The 17,898-nt window shown below is 39.9% G+C and overlaps 3 protein-coding genes and 1 pseudogene across 4 annotated transcripts; all 4 read left to right on the top strand.

The window, feature by feature from the left end:
• Positions 1 to 939: 939 nt before the first annotated feature.
• On the top strand, positions 940 to 1,832 carry LOC115021993 (gamma-crystallin M2-like). Its single transcript, XM_029452772.1, has 3 exons — positions 940 to 948; positions 1,042 to 1,290; positions 1,557 to 1,832. Exons 1-3 carry the CDS (start codon positions 940 to 942, stop codon positions 1,830 to 1,832), a joined length of 534 nt encoding a protein of 177 aa, XP_029308632.1.
• Positions 1,833 to 3,106: 1,274 nt separating this feature from the next.
• LOC115021985 (gamma-crystallin M2-like) lies at positions 3,107 to 3,798 on the top strand (annotated as a pseudogene).
• A 784-nt stretch (positions 3,799 to 4,582) lies between these two features.
• On the top strand, positions 4,583 to 6,546 carry LOC115019357 (gamma-crystallin M2-like). Its single transcript, XM_029448882.1, has 3 exons — positions 4,583 to 4,600; positions 5,321 to 5,563; positions 6,271 to 6,546. The coding sequence occupies exons 1-3, from the start codon at positions 4,583 to 4,585 to the stop codon at positions 6,544 to 6,546; spliced, it is 537 nt and encodes a 178-aa protein (XP_029304742.1).
• Positions 6,547 to 9,952: 3,406 nt separating this feature from the next.
• Positions 9,953 to 17,836, top strand: LOC115021498 (ETS translocation variant 5-like). 2 transcript variants are annotated; one of them, XM_029452002.1, is made up of 13 exons: positions 9,953 to 10,040; positions 11,453 to 11,518; positions 11,618 to 11,702; positions 11,827 to 11,874; positions 12,086 to 12,136; positions 12,990 to 13,098; positions 13,984 to 14,256; positions 14,442 to 14,719; positions 14,908 to 14,970; positions 15,097 to 15,165; positions 15,299 to 15,450; positions 15,970 to 16,071; positions 16,286 to 17,836. In XM_029452002.1, the coding sequence occupies exons 2-13, from the start codon at positions 11,471 to 11,473 to the stop codon at positions 16,517 to 16,519; spliced, it is 1,512 nt and encodes a 503-aa protein (XP_029307862.1). In that variant the 5' UTR covers positions 9,953 to 10,040; positions 11,453 to 11,470; the 3' UTR covers positions 16,520 to 17,836. The 2 variants fall into 2 exon arrangements, with proteins under 2 accessions (XP_029307862.1, XP_029307854.1); XM_029451994.1 differs by having other exon boundaries at positions 15,296 to 15,450.
• Positions 17,837 to 17,898: the final 62 nt, after the last annotated feature.

Raw genomic sequence — 17,898 nt, 5'->3', positions numbered from 1 at the left:
GTAATAAAAAACTGTTTTTAACTCTCATCCGTGTCAACAGGCAGAGAAATAACATTTATGTCATAATTACAATGACCAAAATTATAGATATCTTCTAACTTATTACAAAATTGCACCGCTAGATCAAAAATAACAGTTCTACATTGCACACACAATGAAAAGTGATTACATCTGTATTAAAATGTATGTAAAACATAACCAACACACATTACATTTAGAGTGGGACGCAATGAAAAATAAAGATAACTTGAATGTTATGTAGTTCCACAAAAGCATTATCTTTTTCCAAATATGTACGTGAGATATAGAAATTAGATTATTGCATTTTTACATTTTTACTCAAATAGCATAAAAATAAATAACACGTGGAAAATGATAAGGCTACTGTGGAATTACATTTCCATTTTCAAGTTTACATTATTATTTTATTAAAGTCCCTATGGGCTTCAAATGACATTTTCATTTGCTAATTGTAAGAAAATTGTATTTTCATTTTAATTGTGACTACTAGGCTTCATTGTTAATAATACATTTTATTTTGAAATTTTAATTAATATTTGAATGTTGTCCACTGTACAGCGGCTTACGACTTTGGAAATAATATAATATCAAACAGCTTTATGTTCTCATGGCCATAGAACGCCTGACATTGGTTAACATGTCATGTGATGCATGTTGTTTGAGCTGTCATGAAAACAGTGAATGAGTCGTTTCTTTCCATCACTATCCGTCGCTGCGCCTTCACTGTTCCAGCAAATGTTTGATCCAGAGTCACCATCCGACTGGAACAAAGGCCAATCAAACAGCACTGAGTCATTGTGCTGATATGTAAATCTGCCTCATTTGGGTAACAAAGACTTTCCGCACTCTGCACATTTTGTTTATCGATAAATACTTTGATGGGGCTGCAGCAAGTAATGAGGTTAACTGTGCATCCAAATGGGGAAGGTAAGATAAAACCTCTACAGCTCGTATGCTTTTTAAAAGTCCTTTTAAGATCTTCATGTTCAGAAAATACTCTGAATACTTTTTCCTCTGTTGCCACAGATCACATTTTTTGAGGAGAAGAAATTCCAGGGTCGCTGCTACAACTGCAGCAGCGACTGTGGAGACCTGCACTCATACTTCAGCCGCTGCAACTCCATCAGGGTGGAGAGCGGTGTGTGGGTGATCTACGAGAGGCACAACTACAAGGGTTTCCAGTACATCCTCAGCCCTGGGGAGTACGCCGACAGCCAGCAGTGGATGGGCTTCAGCGAAAATGTGAAATCCTGCCGCACCATAAAGAATGTGAGAGTCCTCATGCAGGTCGAATACAACAGAGGACTTTAGGTTCAACGTATTCTGGATAGTTGTAGAACAGAGTTTCAAATGTTGTGACAGCTGAGGAGCCAATTTTCTTTTTTGGCTAATGTTCTTAAATTCAGCCTGTGACCTGATGATACTGTATTTTTCCCAGAACAAAAGGATCCTCTCATTAGAGCAGCGATAAGGCTCGAGCCTCAATGCCTCAGATTTGTGTGTACCAACGAGAGTTATACGTCTTGTGTTTCCAGGCTTACGGCAGTGCGTGGAAGCTGAGGCTGTACGAGAGGCCAGACTTCGGAGGGCAGATGGTGGAGTGCTCTGATGACTGTCCTTCAGTGTACGACTCCTACAAGCTGCGCGAGGCTTACTCCTGTGTGGTGACCGACGGTGCCTGGGTGTCCTATGACCTCCCCAACTACAAGGGGCACCAGTACCTCCTCGAGCGAGGCGAGTACCGGCAGCACAGCGAATGGGGGGCAGCTTCGCCCGGTGTCGGCTCCTTCCGCAGGATCACAGAGTTTTAACTCTTTAGCTTTGACCACAAAGTGATTCAAGACCTTTCCAGATGCCGACGCTGACACGACGCCGTCAATAAACATACATGATATATAAATAAATCAATCAAATCTGACTGTTCTTATGGATTTTCTGTAAATATATCTCAACACTGAAGCATTGTTTTCTCATGATCACAACTTAAAGGGGTACTACAGTAGGTTTGGTGCACTGATTAAAGATTACAAGAAGATTAAATAAAGATATCTTGACTTTAAGTCCTCACAATAATTTAGTTGGACCCTCCCTGCTTGGTAAATTCCCCGACCTTTAACCTCCAGGCCTCACACACACACACACACACTCCCTGTTATAAATGTGCAGGCTCCAAACTCAAACCAGTAAATTAACTTTGACAAGTAAAATTGGTGGAGTGAACCTTTAAATGTCTCATTATCTCAGGTGAAGATTTGTCGAGACGGCTTTTCTCTTCGTCTTGATTAGAATAGAGGAGAAAGAAAGGAAAGTAACAACGTGAATTAAATCGTAGATAACTTGAGATGATGCAATAATAAAACGTCATCTCAGGGCAGAATATAAATATGTTATACGTTTTTAAACAAACACTACTGCAGCTTATTTCAATGACTTGTATAACGTTACAGAGAGAAGTGCAGAAGAACAATAATTAATATGCAGTTTGTCCCCTGCAGCCAAGAACACTCAGGGGGGAGGATTTAAGATGAAAGTGTCCAAACTGGAAAGGGTTCATCCTCTGAGGACCATGAACACATGCAGTATACATATATTTACTACATTTAGATGGACAAACAGTTTTATTATTAAGTGCTAGTTTGTTCCCACAATGCAATTCACTGACGATCAACAATATATTTTAACTAAGCTTTTTGTGAGGCTGTTTATCAAACTAAAACAGATGAACCACTATTTCCCAGGTCAAGAGTTCACCTTGTTTGATATAAATGAGTTATGCAGGTTGTATCTCCTGTGAAGTCTCTGGAGCCTTCCTGCTGACTCAGCTCAAAGCGTTTCATATCAAACCAGATGTCCGGCAGTGCCCTTGTTTTTGTCAGCGCGCTTTGGGATTCACTTTGCGTTTGCATTGTTAAGGGAAACAGGATGCGCTGCTTCAGAACAATGTGATAAGCCTGGATAAATATTTGAGTTGCGGATTGAATAATCCAGGTCACACAAAGCAAACCATGTGCTCAGTTTTATTGTTCTTGTTCTGTGTAAAGAGAATATTGGAGATGGCTGTTTTATACAACACACAAAACCAATTATGGAGAAGGTACTTTTCACATATTTAGTGCCAAATATTGAATGTAGCTCAACACAGTTCATACAGTATCTCTACAGATAAACGTGTGCAAGTATATTAAAAATGTGCTCATATAAAATCCACATTTTGTTTGTCCAGATCATCTTCCACGAGGACAGAAACTTCCAGGGTCGATTCCACGAGTGCGATAATGACTCCAGCACACTTACTTCAGCCGCTGCAACTCCATCAGAGTGGAGGGAGGATTCTGGGTAATCTACGAGAGACCAAACTTCATGGGCTACCAGTATGTACAGAGCCCGGGAGAATACCCAGACTACCATCAGGTCCTGTCGCATTATCAGGAACATAAGTTATATAAAACCAGAGCAGCGTATTAGCACATTTACTATAAACCATGCACACGTTGCATCACTAGTAACAAATGTTCTGCAGGTGTCCTTTGTCTCTTTCTTCCAGGTGGGCAACTCGTGGAGGCTGAAGGTTTGGGAGAAGCCAAAGTTTGAAAGCCAGTCGATGGAGGCGGCAGACAACGTGCCTGCAAAGTGTTCGAAGGTGCCTGGATCTTCTATGAGCATCCGAACTACAGGGGGAGGCAGTGCCTGCTGGAGCGGGGCGAGTACAGACGGTACTCTGAGTGGGGGGGCGTGCAGCCCACTGTGGGATCCATCCGCCGGGTTAAGGATCACTAGACATGTCATTTCTTTTAAAAGGTGCTACATCTTAATAAAGTCATGATACGACAATATATTCTGCTGCTTATTATTTCTTTCACATTTTTCATTCTTTAAACACACAGTTAATTATTTTGGCACTCAAACATAGGCACATTTACATAATGCTTCAATGGTTCATTTTTATACATATTTTTATACCATATAACTTTAATTATTGAATTATATTTGTCCCAATTATTATTAAAAATCTTTATTGTTTTTTTTTGTTTCGTTTGTTTGTAGCTTAGCATACAAAATGTATAAAAGATATCATTTTAGTTCATTTAAGAATTCAAATTCACATTATGGCCATAAAATACTGTAGATGTAAAACAAAAACAAACTCAGAATATATTAGTCTATTTCCTATATCTATTTTTAAAATGCAATATCATTTTGTGTTTATGCTGCTTGCTGCTCATATACTGCATGTGCATGCAGACTGCTGATAGGAAGTTGTCAGTGAGTAAAATGATGTAATAAATATTATGTATTTAGTACATAAAACAATATCACAGCATGAAATTGTAAAACGCAGTGACAGCATCACCTAAAGGAGAATCAAACAGCGTCGAGGTTTAAAACAACTGCAGCATCAGCTGACGTGCCGAAGTTAATGGAGAGCTCATTTGAATGACAAATAATTGTTCTGGCGGTGCATTTCATCCGGCTTTATAAGAAAGTGGACCATCAGTAACGCAGTGTGAATGAGGGGCCTTGATTTTTGATTTTATCGGGTGAGGAGGAACATAAGGTGAATATGGAGCGCACGGGGAAGGTGAGTACTGTAACACAACAATGTGACGCGCCTCAGCTTTCTGCACGCATGTGAGGGAGGCTCACTCAGTGTCTTGCTTTACAAATATCATTCTTAAGACTTCTATTTTATGACTTTTTCTTAGGAGATGGTATTTGTTGTAGATTATTTTATCTTTTTTTTAATTGTAAACACTGTAACTTTGTGTTTGAAAGTTATTCTTATTCTTATTCTTATTCTTATTCTTATTCTTATTCTTATTCTTATTCTTATTCTTATTCTTATTCTTATTATTATTATTATTCTTATTATTATTATTGAAAGATAGTGGCATTGTGTGCTCTTTGATAAAGACTAATGGTTTAATATTTTTTCTTGTCACAAAACGTTTCAAATGTATTTAATTATCCTTTGCAAAGTCTAAACATGTGTACAAAAATGCCTCTTATGTCTCCAGTTCCGGTAAACCCTCGGAGCTGCGGTATTTATTGCAGCATAATCTGACGTATTGTTATGTCCTTAGATCCAGCAGACACAGAACAAAAGTTCAAATGAAAAGACAATCTCAGACTATTAACACTTCACTAATAACTCCAGTGTTTAGATCTAGGAATTAGGCTAATAAACTGTAATTATCCTTTAATAATAGTGATGGTATTATTGGTATCATAGTAAACTTTGTCTCAGCTTCAGTGTAGTTTGACTGTAGAAGTTCTGGCTAACACAGAGTCCCGCTTGCAGATCTTCTTCTACGAGGACAAGAACTTTAAGGGCCATCACTATGAATGCAGCAGCGACTGTCCCGAGCTCAACTCTCACTTCCAGCGCTGTAACTCCATCCGGGTGGAGGGCGGGGCCTGGGTCATGTATGAGAGACCCCAATACCAGGGCTACCAGTACGTCCTCCTGAGAGGGGAGTACCCCAACTACCAGAGCTGGAACGGCTTCAATGACACCATCCGCTCCTGTCGGCTTATCAGACATGTGAGTCCTGGGAAATAGCTTTTAGCCAGAAATGTAACTCTAAGTGTGTTTTTTACTTTTAATTTAATTTGTAGGTGTTCATATCACTTGCTGAATTTAAACATTATTTCAGACCAACCATGCAGCTGGTTATTACATTATTTCTTTATATCCAAATTGCTGATCTTCTGGGGTTGAATCCTGGCTTCATAGCAATACACCTGTCAGTCATACCAGTGTACTTATATTACATACTAATGTGCTGTTTTAATATATATTTAATCCCATACTGTCACAAACATCCAAGTTTTACTATAGTAGTAGTAACTCGTACAATAATAATAATGCAAAATGCACAATTTACTATATAAAGTGGTCTGTATGAATACAAAATATGAAAAGTTCAATAAATAGTTCAACATTTAGGAAAATACACTTATTTACTTTCTACCAAAAGTTATTGTCATGCAAAAATCATGTTTTTAATACAGAGTAAAAAGTACACACAACCAATACAACAGTATGATGACATGATTATACAAGCTCACAAAAAAGAGTTGACTGAATGACTGAAGCCAGAGCCAGGAGATGATTAGCTTAGCTTAGCATAAAGACTGGAGACAGGAGGAAACAGCGAGCCTGGTGCTGTCCAAAAGTTTAAAGACCTTCCCCCAGCACTTCTACACTCACTAATGAACACGTTATAATTTTCTTCTTCAATGTTCCAGCCTTCCAGCACACACAGGATCCGCATCTACGAACGTCCAGACTTCGGCGGCCAGATGATCGAGTTCAGCGAGGACCTTCCCAACCTGCTGGACCGCTGGCGCTACCGGGACGTTCAGTCGGCTCACATCCAGGACGGCATCTGGGTTTTCTATGAGCATCCAAACTACAGGGGGCACCAGTACGTGCTGGAGAAGGGCGAGTACAGACGACACACCGAGTGGGGCGCCCTGCATCCGTCTGTGGGCTCCATTAGACGTGTTGTGGACTCGTCTTAAACCAGACCACTTCCTGTTTCTCACCTTGCTCCACTCATTACCCTGAACCTAACTCACCTGCAAATAAAGGCACACAAACCGCAGCACAATGGATGCGAGTGATGTTTTTTGTTTGGAACAAATAGACAGCACAGAGAGAGAACAGTGTCGCCTTATAAGGTCCATCCTCTGGGGAGCGTTACGTTTCATGTATCCATTCAATCCTTTAGATATTAACGATGTCATTTTGAGGTAAAATAGTTGCACAGAGTTGATTTAACAAGCGCAACATCTACACACTCCAAGTAAATTAACTTTTGTTGTGGTAACAATAGTGAGACTTAGATTTGGTTATAAACTACAGGTTATTAACTTAATTTTAAGATACAAAAATGTGAAATTATCGCTTATCTTATCGGCCTGTCCTGCCGTTTGTGCTTTGGGGAGTCACCTAAAACAATGTGAATTAGACACTTTAGAAGACTTTGTATCATTTCTATGTGCCTGTCTGGCACTAACCCTATTAGCTGATGAGCAGCCGGCTGATGATTCAAGAGGATTCACCAACAGCACGGTATGTCAGCAGCCATTGTTCTGCAGACGGCAGAAAAACACAGCAGAGCAGTCCAACAAAATCCAGCAGCCAGCTGGTGCACAGACACAACAAAGTAAAGAGACACAGTGTGTTGGACACAAGCCACTTTGGGACAGATAGTGTCACCTGCTGCACTTGCTTTGTTTGTTTTAGCTTCATTAGGTTGTTTGACCTTTGACCTGCTGTAAAAGTGCTGCACAGCTTCTGGACCAAACTCCATTTAAATTCATATTAACAATGAAAACTTGATGGATGGTTGCAGAAAAAGAGCCTTTATAAATGCATTAACACGTTTAACTAACAAAGGCCTTCAAACTCTTGCTGTTGGATTATCAGAGAAGGAAAAACCTTTGACCTTAATTATTAATTACGTATTAAAAACAATAACTGCAGATTTGATGGCTCATCAAGATGCAGACTTTAGACTTTAGAGACATCTAGTGGTGCTAAAGCTCCATTACACAGGGCGAGAGCTTTCATGATGTAATGAAGAGTCTGGATGGAAACTCAGAAGAGAAATATATAATAACTATAAAAGCTCATTTATATCGATTTATTAAGTCAACATTATGTCTTTGCATCTGTCAAATTATGATATCTTATACTCTAATAGAAGCTTTGTCACTTAAATTCATCAGTTTTCCTTTTCTTTTACTCACTTGCTCAGGGCACGTATTGGAGTGCTGTTATTTTTGCCTTTATGAAACGCAATAAATAAATCAGCAAGTGAAGTGCAATCATAAAAAGATACAGAGAATACTTTGCTAATAGATCTTCAGGAAGGAACAGAAGAGCAAAACATCATAAACACAAGCTGCAGACACATTTGATAAAGTGTCAGACTATGTCATTTCCTGATATGTTCGATCATATCACGCTTGTTGATCTGCCAGAACGGATGAATAAAAATCTAGTGATGTGTACACAGCAGTGGACGTGTGGTGACCGAGTAAACTGGAGACGTTGCAAATCAGTAACAGAGCTGCTGAGCTCAGCTGATGTTTGAACTGGAACTTTTATCACACACACACAGATCCATTCTGGCATCCCCTGATGCTGATCAAGCAGTTTCTAAGAACAGAAACAATCACTGCAGCCTACGAAAGAAAAAATAACCTCCAGCTGTACAGGTCATTCAATCTAAGGTCATATAATGGGACTTTTACTTTGAAAAGTAACTACCAAAAGAACTACCAATGGAGTTTATGGTGCAAATGAAATGAGATCTGTGTGTTTTGGTTGTGAAAATCTGAATTAATTTATCTATTGTAGTCTAGTACAATCATTAGCTGCAGACAGACCTAATTTCACGTGGCTGTAGATGATTGACAGGCTTGTGAATCAATCAGATATCAGCATAAACCCTCAATCAAGCAAAATGAATGAATCATCTGAATGATGAAAAAAAAAGAATCACGCTTCCTTTTTATGTCCACTGTGCCCAAATATTCTTTAACTTGCAGGGAGGGTATGTGCAAGTTTTGTTGCAACGTCAAACGTGCATAATTTTAGATGCATGGACAAAAAAAGCAACATAAAGTCAATTTAAATGCGGATTGAATTGTATTTAGTTTGTGTTGCAGTTACTTTCTCATGACGATGCAGAGACACTGTAACTGCATCACAGGTTGAGTACGTTTTTAATACTAGACAGGATGTTGCATCGCAATTCTAATCTCTTGATTATCCATAGTCAGGGATCATGCTTTTTAATTACATTGTTCAATAAAGAGCAGCACATCGGGCCTGCGACTTTCTTGTCTTTTGTGTCCTCATAACTTCAGTGTTTTTTTATAGTGCTCTCTTGTCTCACATTTTCAAGGTCAGTTCTCAAAGAGGCACTGTATGAAATCCTTAATGCTGGGCTATGAATACACTAAATACCAGACTTAATACATAGTCAGGTGGCACGCTTGGTGATCTCTCTGCCGCGACTGGTAATGAAGTTGAAAGAGATCAAAGTGGAATTCAGTTTTTGCCACCCACCGAGATGAATGGACTTTGAAGCAGTCATGTGTGATGCTGGATTAAATCAAATATGCAGCAGCAAGAGGAGAGGAAGTATAGTATGTCTACACCTCAACAAAAGCATCCTGACTATTAATGTCATGCAGTTTTATAGATTCTCTTATACTCTACTTTTGTAATAATAAATCTTATTATCCATATTAGTAGACGTAGTAATAATGGTACTTAGTAGCTGCTGAGTCGTAATAGCAAAAATAATATTGTATAGGAATCTGGGCTCTAAATGTTGATGAAAATGAATAATGTATTGCATGTGGGACTCATTAATGTTCAGTTATTAATGCTTTATTGTTCATTATAAATTCATATTTGCAAGTACATGTTTGTTAAACTATGACGAATAAGATCAATCCGTAATATATCAGTAATAATATTAGAAACTATATTATTGGATATATGTGTTTAAACCTATATGGTATATTCTCAAACAAATTAATGTAATTATGTATTATTTTATATGATAATACATTAGCTGAACCATTCCACTTATATATTGCTTTTTTATGATTATTTTTGATTTTGTTCAAATACATTTGGAAGCTGAGAAGTTAATTTGGATTTATTTATGGGATTTATTTGCTTATTTTATTTATGGAATAGCAGCTCTGGTCCTTTAAGAGAGCTGTGGAGGCATGAATGAAACGCAACCATTCATAAAAAAAAACCCCACAAGGGACAAACGTCAGAGCAGTCTTGAAGACGATTGGCTCGCCCTTTGAGTGACTTTGTTGTTTAGCCAATGGGAAGGGCAGCACAGGGCTCGAGGTTTAGATCCAGCGATCAAATCTCTTCATTGAGAAAAATCCAGAGCCGAGTTTTATTCGAGGAGCTGCAGGGGATGTAGGAGAGGAAATCTTCGTTTTTCACACTGACAAGACACTTCACATATCAAGTGAGTCCTGCATTATTATTAATATAACACTTTATAAAAACTAGCGTACATGCTTGGCCTTGTTTTTGCTTTGTTTTGTTACATCCACCGCATCGTCGCGGTTTGTTGCTGGCTGTGGGGAGCAGATATGGGTTAAGAGGCGAACGCCATTTTCTGAAAATCAAAGGCAACATTGCTTCCATTTCCCCGCATCTGTCAGCTCTGCAGCGCGGTATTTCCGTCTGCCGCAGCTGTGTTTACGGCCTGTTAGCATCGTAAATCTTTCTCTGTGCTCCGTGGTAAATTTATCAATGGTGAGCTGGTGTGTGTCCCCCTCCACCACCACCCCCCCCCCCCCTCTCCCTCCTTCTGCGAAGCTCAAGTTTCACTTCATTGAGAAAAACAAGGTCTCACGATACGTGCCGGTCTCTCCTGTGCATCACACCAAACTCCATTCACAAATCTTACATTTTAGTTTTTATTCGCTTTATAGTCAACTTAACGGGTTGAAAACACTACGAATAAGGGTCATATAATTAACTTTGGTGGTGGTGTCGTTTCAGCAAATCAAACAAACTTAAATTACAACTTTTCGCTTATTAATAGGGCGAAATTCTTCGAACAAAAGCAGGTGTTTACATACGGAAGCCCGCTGCATTCAGCAAAGCATACAAGACTTGTGACTTCCGTATGTTGTAATCAACATCTTACAATTATGCAATAAAGATATGACACCTTTTGTCTTATGATATAGCTTGAATTGTACTGAATTTAGTTTGATTAGCTTCTATAAAAGGCCTTTTAGTTGGTTAGATTAGATTACTTTATCAATTATATAAGAAAAAGTAGTTCATTTAAAGTCTTGCTTGTAAAGTTACCTCCTAAAGGAATGAAAACACAGAAACAATCTGAAACACGATTGAAGTTTGAAGTAATCGTGAAAATATACATGATTTGTGATACAATTTGTGAACAAATAAAGAATAATTTGTTCTTACTAGAAATCTTTATTTTATTTTATTTTAAAGTAGTAGACAAGTGTAACTTTTAAGTTCACAACAATTATACTTTTAAACAACAATTGTCTGTTTTAGCCTGTAAATAATTGACATACATTAGTTGTCCAGTCATGTTCAGGATATTTCCCAAAATGTGGAAATGTTCTTTTAATTCGCTTCCTATAATTTGATCTTTTATGTCTACCTTTTCTCCAGCATCTTTGAAGAGTTGCTCCTCCTGCAGTGCAGCGTGTATGATTTAACTTACAGGAGGTTGCGTAACACTGTCATTGACGACACAGCTTTTATAGCCACTGTAAATCCTGCTGTGGGGTCAGGGAGGTTAGAAAAGCACAAAGCGTGGAAGAGATGATGGTGAAATAAATGGAGATTAACACGCTCATCAGGCCTGAGAGTAATCTGTCTTTATTCCAGGGTGAAGACTCCTGCAACATGGACGGCTTTTACGACCAGCAGGTCCCTTTTGTGGTCCCTGAGAGTGTGAGTTTATCTTCCTGTGAAAGGAGCCGATAAGGATTGCTTACATATAAGTTCGCTTTTTATGTTATTAAACGTTTTTTTGTGTTGTTAAACTTGTAGAGATGTCACGTGGAGGGAGCAGAGAGATGTCTCAGCGACAGGAAAAGGAAGTTCATGGACACAGAGCTGGCTCAGGACACAGAAGGTAGGCTCATCAGGTCCACATGTAAAAGTATTTACTGGTTACCCAGCGGAGGGAAATGTTTGTCTGGGGGAAAGTTATTTCACTTGTCTCATGTTGCTGTAATGTGTTTGTAACTGTCGTGCAGAACTCTTTCAAGACCTGATCCAGCTGCAGGAAATCTGGATCGCAGAAGGTGAGACCTGCAAACATCATGAAACACACAACTGTATAAGTGCCTCTGCCACGGGGATTATTAAGGCCACCGGTTAAACCTAGAGTTTGGGTTATTTTTGCTTGAACAGGGAAATAAGTAACTGAAGGAGAGAAACATGAAGTTAATCACAGTCCCGTGTAACAAGAGTCACGGTTGAGTCCTTTAACTTCCTGTCTTTCCCCTCTGACAGCTCAGGTTCCTGATGACGAGCAGTTTGTCCCAGATTTCCAGTCCAATAAGTGTGAGTAGCTGCGTCTCCGTTAATATTTAATGAGAGCCACAGATGCCATCTTTTATAAGTAAAGTAATGTGTAAATGAGGTACATGTGAAATGGCATTAAAAATAGCATTAAATAGCAATAATTAAAAAATATTCCAAACTTATATAAATCTTTTATACAGAATGTATTTAAAAAACGTTAATTTAATAAATAAAAACAAGCTTAAATAGAAGACGGGTATAATACACGAGAATAAAAGTTACAGTGCAGTGTAAGATAAGAACATTATATATATATATTATTTGATTTAATAAAAGGCAGAGAGTTGCAGCAGACCTTTTCTGTGAGTTTGTTCCAGATATATGGAGCATAAAAACTGAACTCTTGCATAAAATGTAAGTAGTGTAAATGAAAATGTACACTTGTTCCTACAGTGAATGGATCCATGGACTGTAAATACATTAATGTTTACAGTGCTCACTGGCAGTACAGTTTATGAGCCAGCAGTGGATCTGTGCCAATGAAAAGTCACGTGATGCAGGAAAAGGCTATAAAATGACTTCCAGCAGCTCTACTTGACCTTTTTTTTTTTAAATATTTAAATGATTTGCCAGTCACAGATAAGACCTGAGCATGGCACATTTAGTGCTGCTGTCAAACACGTGCTGCGTGAATTTATTGCTGCTTGAGATCTGCCTGAACTGAACGACTGCTGGTAAATCTCACAGCGATTGCGTCGTGGATGGAATCATCGAGTAGAGTCCCGGAAGGCTGAGATCAGATACGAGGCGTCGTGTGAGCTGGAAACCAAAGAGCGTTAAATCGTTGTTTGACTGTCGCATCTCTGAAGGTATTATTTTAATTTTTTTGCAGTGATGTTTCACGGACCGCCTGTCAGCAAAGTGAAGAGAGAGCACAGTCCGTGTAAAGACCCGTCTCCCTGCAGAACGCCTCACGCTGACATGTGCCTTTATAGTTACAGGTAAACAATCTCTATTTCTCTCAGCCTGGCACAATATAATGTAACACCCAGGCACAATATAATGTAACACCCAGACACAATATAATGTAACACCCAGGCACAATATAATGTAACACCCTGGCACAATATAATGTAACACCCAGGCACAATATAATGTAACACCCAGACACAATATAATGTAACACCCTGGCACAATATAATGTAACACCCAGGCACAATATAATGTAACACCCAGGCACAATATAATGTAACACCCAGGCACAATATAATGTAACACCCAGGCACAATATAATGTAACACCCAGGCACAATATAATGTAACACCCAGGCACAATATAATGTAACACCCTGGCACAATATAATGTAACACCCAGACACAATATAATGTAACACCCAGGCACAATATAATGTAACACCCAGGCACAATATAATGTAACACCCAGACACAATATAATGTAACACCCAGGCACAATATAATGTAACACCCAGGCACAATATAATGTAACACCCTGGCACAATATAATGTAACACCCAGGCACAATATAATGTAACACCCAGACACAATATAATGTAACACCCTGGCACAATATAATGTAACACCCAGGCACAATATAATGTAACACCCAGACACAATATAATGTAACACCCAGGCACAATATAATGTAACACCCAGGCACAATATAATGTAACACCCAGGCACAATATAATGTAACACCCAGGCACAATATAATGTAACACCCAGGCACAATATAATGTAACACCCTGGCACAATATAATGTAACACCCAGACACAATATAATGTAACACCCAGGCACAATATAATGTAACACCCAGGCACAATATAATGTAACACCCAGGCACCTGACTTCCTGTCTTCTCTCCTCAGTGCCTGTGACAACAAGCCAGCTGGGCTCAAAGCTCTGCCTCCAGCCTCCACAGCAGTCCAGTGTGGCTCCACCCATCCTGCTGGACCTCCACCCGTGCAGAGGCTGTTACAACCTCCGGCCCCCCCGCTGACCAATAGCTGCCCCCCGAGCCACGTTCCTGCCCTGAGCCCTTCCCACCCCTGCAACCTCCCACAGGCCAACCAGAGCCAGCAGTTCGCTCTGCCGCGCCCCCCCGCCAGCTGCCCCGGAGCGTCTTTCAGCACCGAACAGAGGTGAGTTCTGATTTCAACTTTTATATGTTTTAAAATAAGTACCGAAACATTTTTTTACATTCGAAGCTTCTGTTGAAGTTTTATTTAGGACTGTCGTCACAAAATCTCCCTAAAAAAATAAAAACCCTTATTTTAATAAAGTCATGGGAGTTTTTTTATTGACTCCACTTTCCTCCACCCTGCAGGTTTCAGCGGCAGCGGTCGGAGCCCTGCTTGTCTTTCCTCCCTCAGGAGAAACCGGTGAACACGTCGTACCAACCGTCGAGCCGCGACGGGCGGCCGCTGTACCAACGCCACCTTTCAGAGCCGCTGGTTCCGCCCGGACCCCGGGGATTCAAACAGGAGCTGGTGGATCCACGATACCCAGAGCCGGGGCCTCCTGGTCCGGGACTGGCCCGGCCCCAGGCCGCTTTCAACCATGTCACCATCAAACAAGAGCCCAGAGACTTTGGCTTTGACTCAGGTGAGTGTGTGCTGACGTCATCCCAAATGTTTCCAATCATTTTGAAAGCGGGCGTATTGTTTTGATTGAGAGACTCCTAATAAAAGGAAATTATTATGATTATTATTGTGCGTCTGAATATCATTGTAGTAGTGAGCATCCAGAGACCAGAGAAACTTCCACCTCGTGTCTTGCTTTGTGTCTTCCAGAGGTTCAGACCTGTCAGTCGTCGTTTGGGAAGTCTCCAGTCTTGTACCAGAACAACAACGTTGGTGAGTATGTATGTGTGTGTGTGTGTGTGTGTGTGTGTGTGTGTGTGTGTGTGTGTGTGTGTGTGTGTTTGGTAGAATACATTTGACTTTTTTCTAATGATAGTAAACAAACGTTTTGCCCCACAGCGTTCGGTCCTGACAGAGAGCAACATGTGTACTATGACGACACTTGCGTGGTGCCAGAAAGACTGGAAGGTAAAACAGACGTTGGATATTTTTTAATTGTTTCTTCTAAATATCATTTAGACGTAATCATGACATGACATCATTACGTGCGCAGACACCGTGAGAGATGTTCTCATTGTGTCTCGTTTAACTCCGTAAGCAGGCAAAGTGAAGCAGGAGGGTTTGCCGTACCAGCGGCGCGGCTCCCTGCAGCTCTGGCAGTTCCTGCTCACACTGCTCGACAACCTGGCCAACGGACACCTGATCGTGTGGACGGGACGCAACATGGAGTTTAAACTCATCGACCCCGAGGAGGTCAGTCATCCCCCGACCCCACACGGGGCCTTTCTGAAAGGCTTAAAGGTTCTTTAACTTGGAGGAGAAATATTCACACTTGAAGGGAGGATGAGACCAAGAGAGGATTGAAATAAATAAAATATTTGGTCATTAAAAAAGACATAAATGATCTTAGTGTCGCTTGTGTAGAAAACATGAGAGAAAAGTTTGTAATAAATTATAAAGCATTTTCAAAAAGCTGTGAAGTTAAAGGCAAAAGCAAAACATTGCCTTTTGCTTAATGAAATAATATAAAATGTACTTTTATTCAGGAAGCAGGGAGATGCTTAATGATCACATTTTATATAATATAGTCATTTAGTTTGATAAATTGGACAAAAGGATATAAATGTACGAGGTGTAGTAATTCACTCTGACGTAGCTGCAAGCTTTATATTCATCAGAGGTGACAATCGTTGTCTGGCTGTATAGTATTTAATAAAATATATGAATCTAGCCGGATGTTTTATTGAAGGTTTCCTCCCGTCTTGCGTACAGGTGGCTCGGCTCTGGGGGCTCCAGAAGAATCGACCCGCCATGAACTACGACAAGCTGAGCCGCTCGCTGAGGTACTACTACGAGAAGGGCATCATGCAGAAGGTAAAGTCTCCTCCAGCACTCCGATATGTGCCGACACATTTATTGTGATGAGTTAGTCGCATTTTTATCTTTCCTTGGTCCTGAAAACTGACGATCAACATAAATTGACCCTATTGGAGTGAAGTTTACTTTATGAGAACTGTCATATTAATGGTTAATTAACCAGCTTTATTCGTCCAATGACCATCGTTCATTTGATTGGCTCGTCCTGCAGGTGGCTGGAGAGAGGTACGTCTACAAGTTTGTGTGCAACCCCGAGGCACTTTTCTCCATGGCTTTCCCGGACAACCAGAGGCCGAGTCTGAAGGCCGACCCGGACGCAGTCCCGCCGCCCGGCGAGGAGGACAGCGTCCCCCTGCCCAGCTACGAGGAGGAGGGTCCGTACCTGGCTGAAGGAGGGGAGCAGTGCGTCCAGGGGCTGGCTTTCCCCGACTGCTATCCGTACTAGACTCCACAGCCCGGCAGCTGGATGAAAGCTGAGATATTTTACGGGAGGAACCTGAATTACTGAGCAGTGTTTGAGATTGAGATGAATTTATCAGAGAATATTTTTCACTGAAAGGTGTAGCGTCTCTTTTAGCCGAAAGTAGTGGTTGCAAAATTGGTTCATTTGAACTCGTTCGCTGAGCAAAAATGAAATTCTTCTTCCAAAACTATTGTAATTTGGTCTTATTTGTTATGATGGGTTAGAGCCACTGTTTACAAAAAAGTTGTAATATTTTGAGATGTATATTATAACTCTAGTTTGAGAATATAGTTTTAACTTTTACAAGAACAATAATTTGACACACACACTAACAGACTTCTGTTTTTTTACAATTTTCCTCAATAATAATAATAATAATAATAATAATAATAACTTATTTTTCCTGTAGAAGCTTCACTCTCGAAATATTACAGCTTTTAACGGTTATACTCTCATAACAATCATTTTTGTTCTTAATATTTACATTTTATGCTCAAAATCACAGACGTTCCCCCCCCCTCCCCCTCACAGTGACCCTGCAACCTGCTTGGTTGTAATTCTGTAGCATGGTCGTCGCTGTAGTCCTCGCGTACGTGAACTCTGGGATCTGCATTTCAACCAAAGTATCTCAAAACCATGAAAACTCCTTTTACTAATGTCCTTCTTATTGTTTTGTTTTTTGGGGTAAACCTTATACTGCTTGAAAGGGACACACTTGTATTTTCCAGATGTTATAATCCTCCTATAAACTTGTATATTGAAATGTCTTTTGTGTACTTTTTCTTGTTTTCAAAGCTAATATTTTTGGCATTATATGAACTTGTAATTTTTTCCTAAACTGTTTTATGACAAAGGTACTGCTACTATTTTTCTGTAATACTGCCATTATAATGCTAATAATAAGCATGGACTTTCTTACTCCTCAGTTATTGTACCGAGATAGTTTTCTGCATTTTGTATAGTTGATTTGCTTCAATGTGTAGAAAAGGTGTATAATTATATATGAATATATTTTTGCAAAAGGCTGCATTTGCTTGACGTTGTACTATGAGCTGCAAAGTTTAGCCTGCTAATGTATTGTATTAATTCCAGCCTCTCCGAGATGGATGACTTCCACCCTTTTGAGTCCTGCAGATGATGTAATTGTATATTTTACTATATGATCACGTGATGGTGTGAGTGGTGGTGTATGATGGAGGCTGGAGAAAGATACTGACACTGGTGTGATGTCTACGCTCAGATACTGTACGTGTGCCTTCTGTTGATCTTTACTGATACAATAAACAATTTTACTCTTTTCTTTTGCCTCACTGTGGATCGTTTAAAAATAGTAGGAGGGGGGGTGTGCGCGTCAAGTGCGA

Source organism: Cottoperca gobio, chromosome 2 (genome assembly GCF_900634415.1).
Source record: "Cottoperca gobio chromosome 2, fCotGob3.1, whole genome shotgun sequence".
In the NCBI taxonomy this organism is placed as follows: domain Eukaryota; kingdom Metazoa; phylum Chordata; class Actinopteri; order Perciformes; family Bovichtidae; genus Cottoperca; species Cottoperca gobio.
This window is presented reverse-complemented; position numbering and strand designations above follow the sequence as displayed.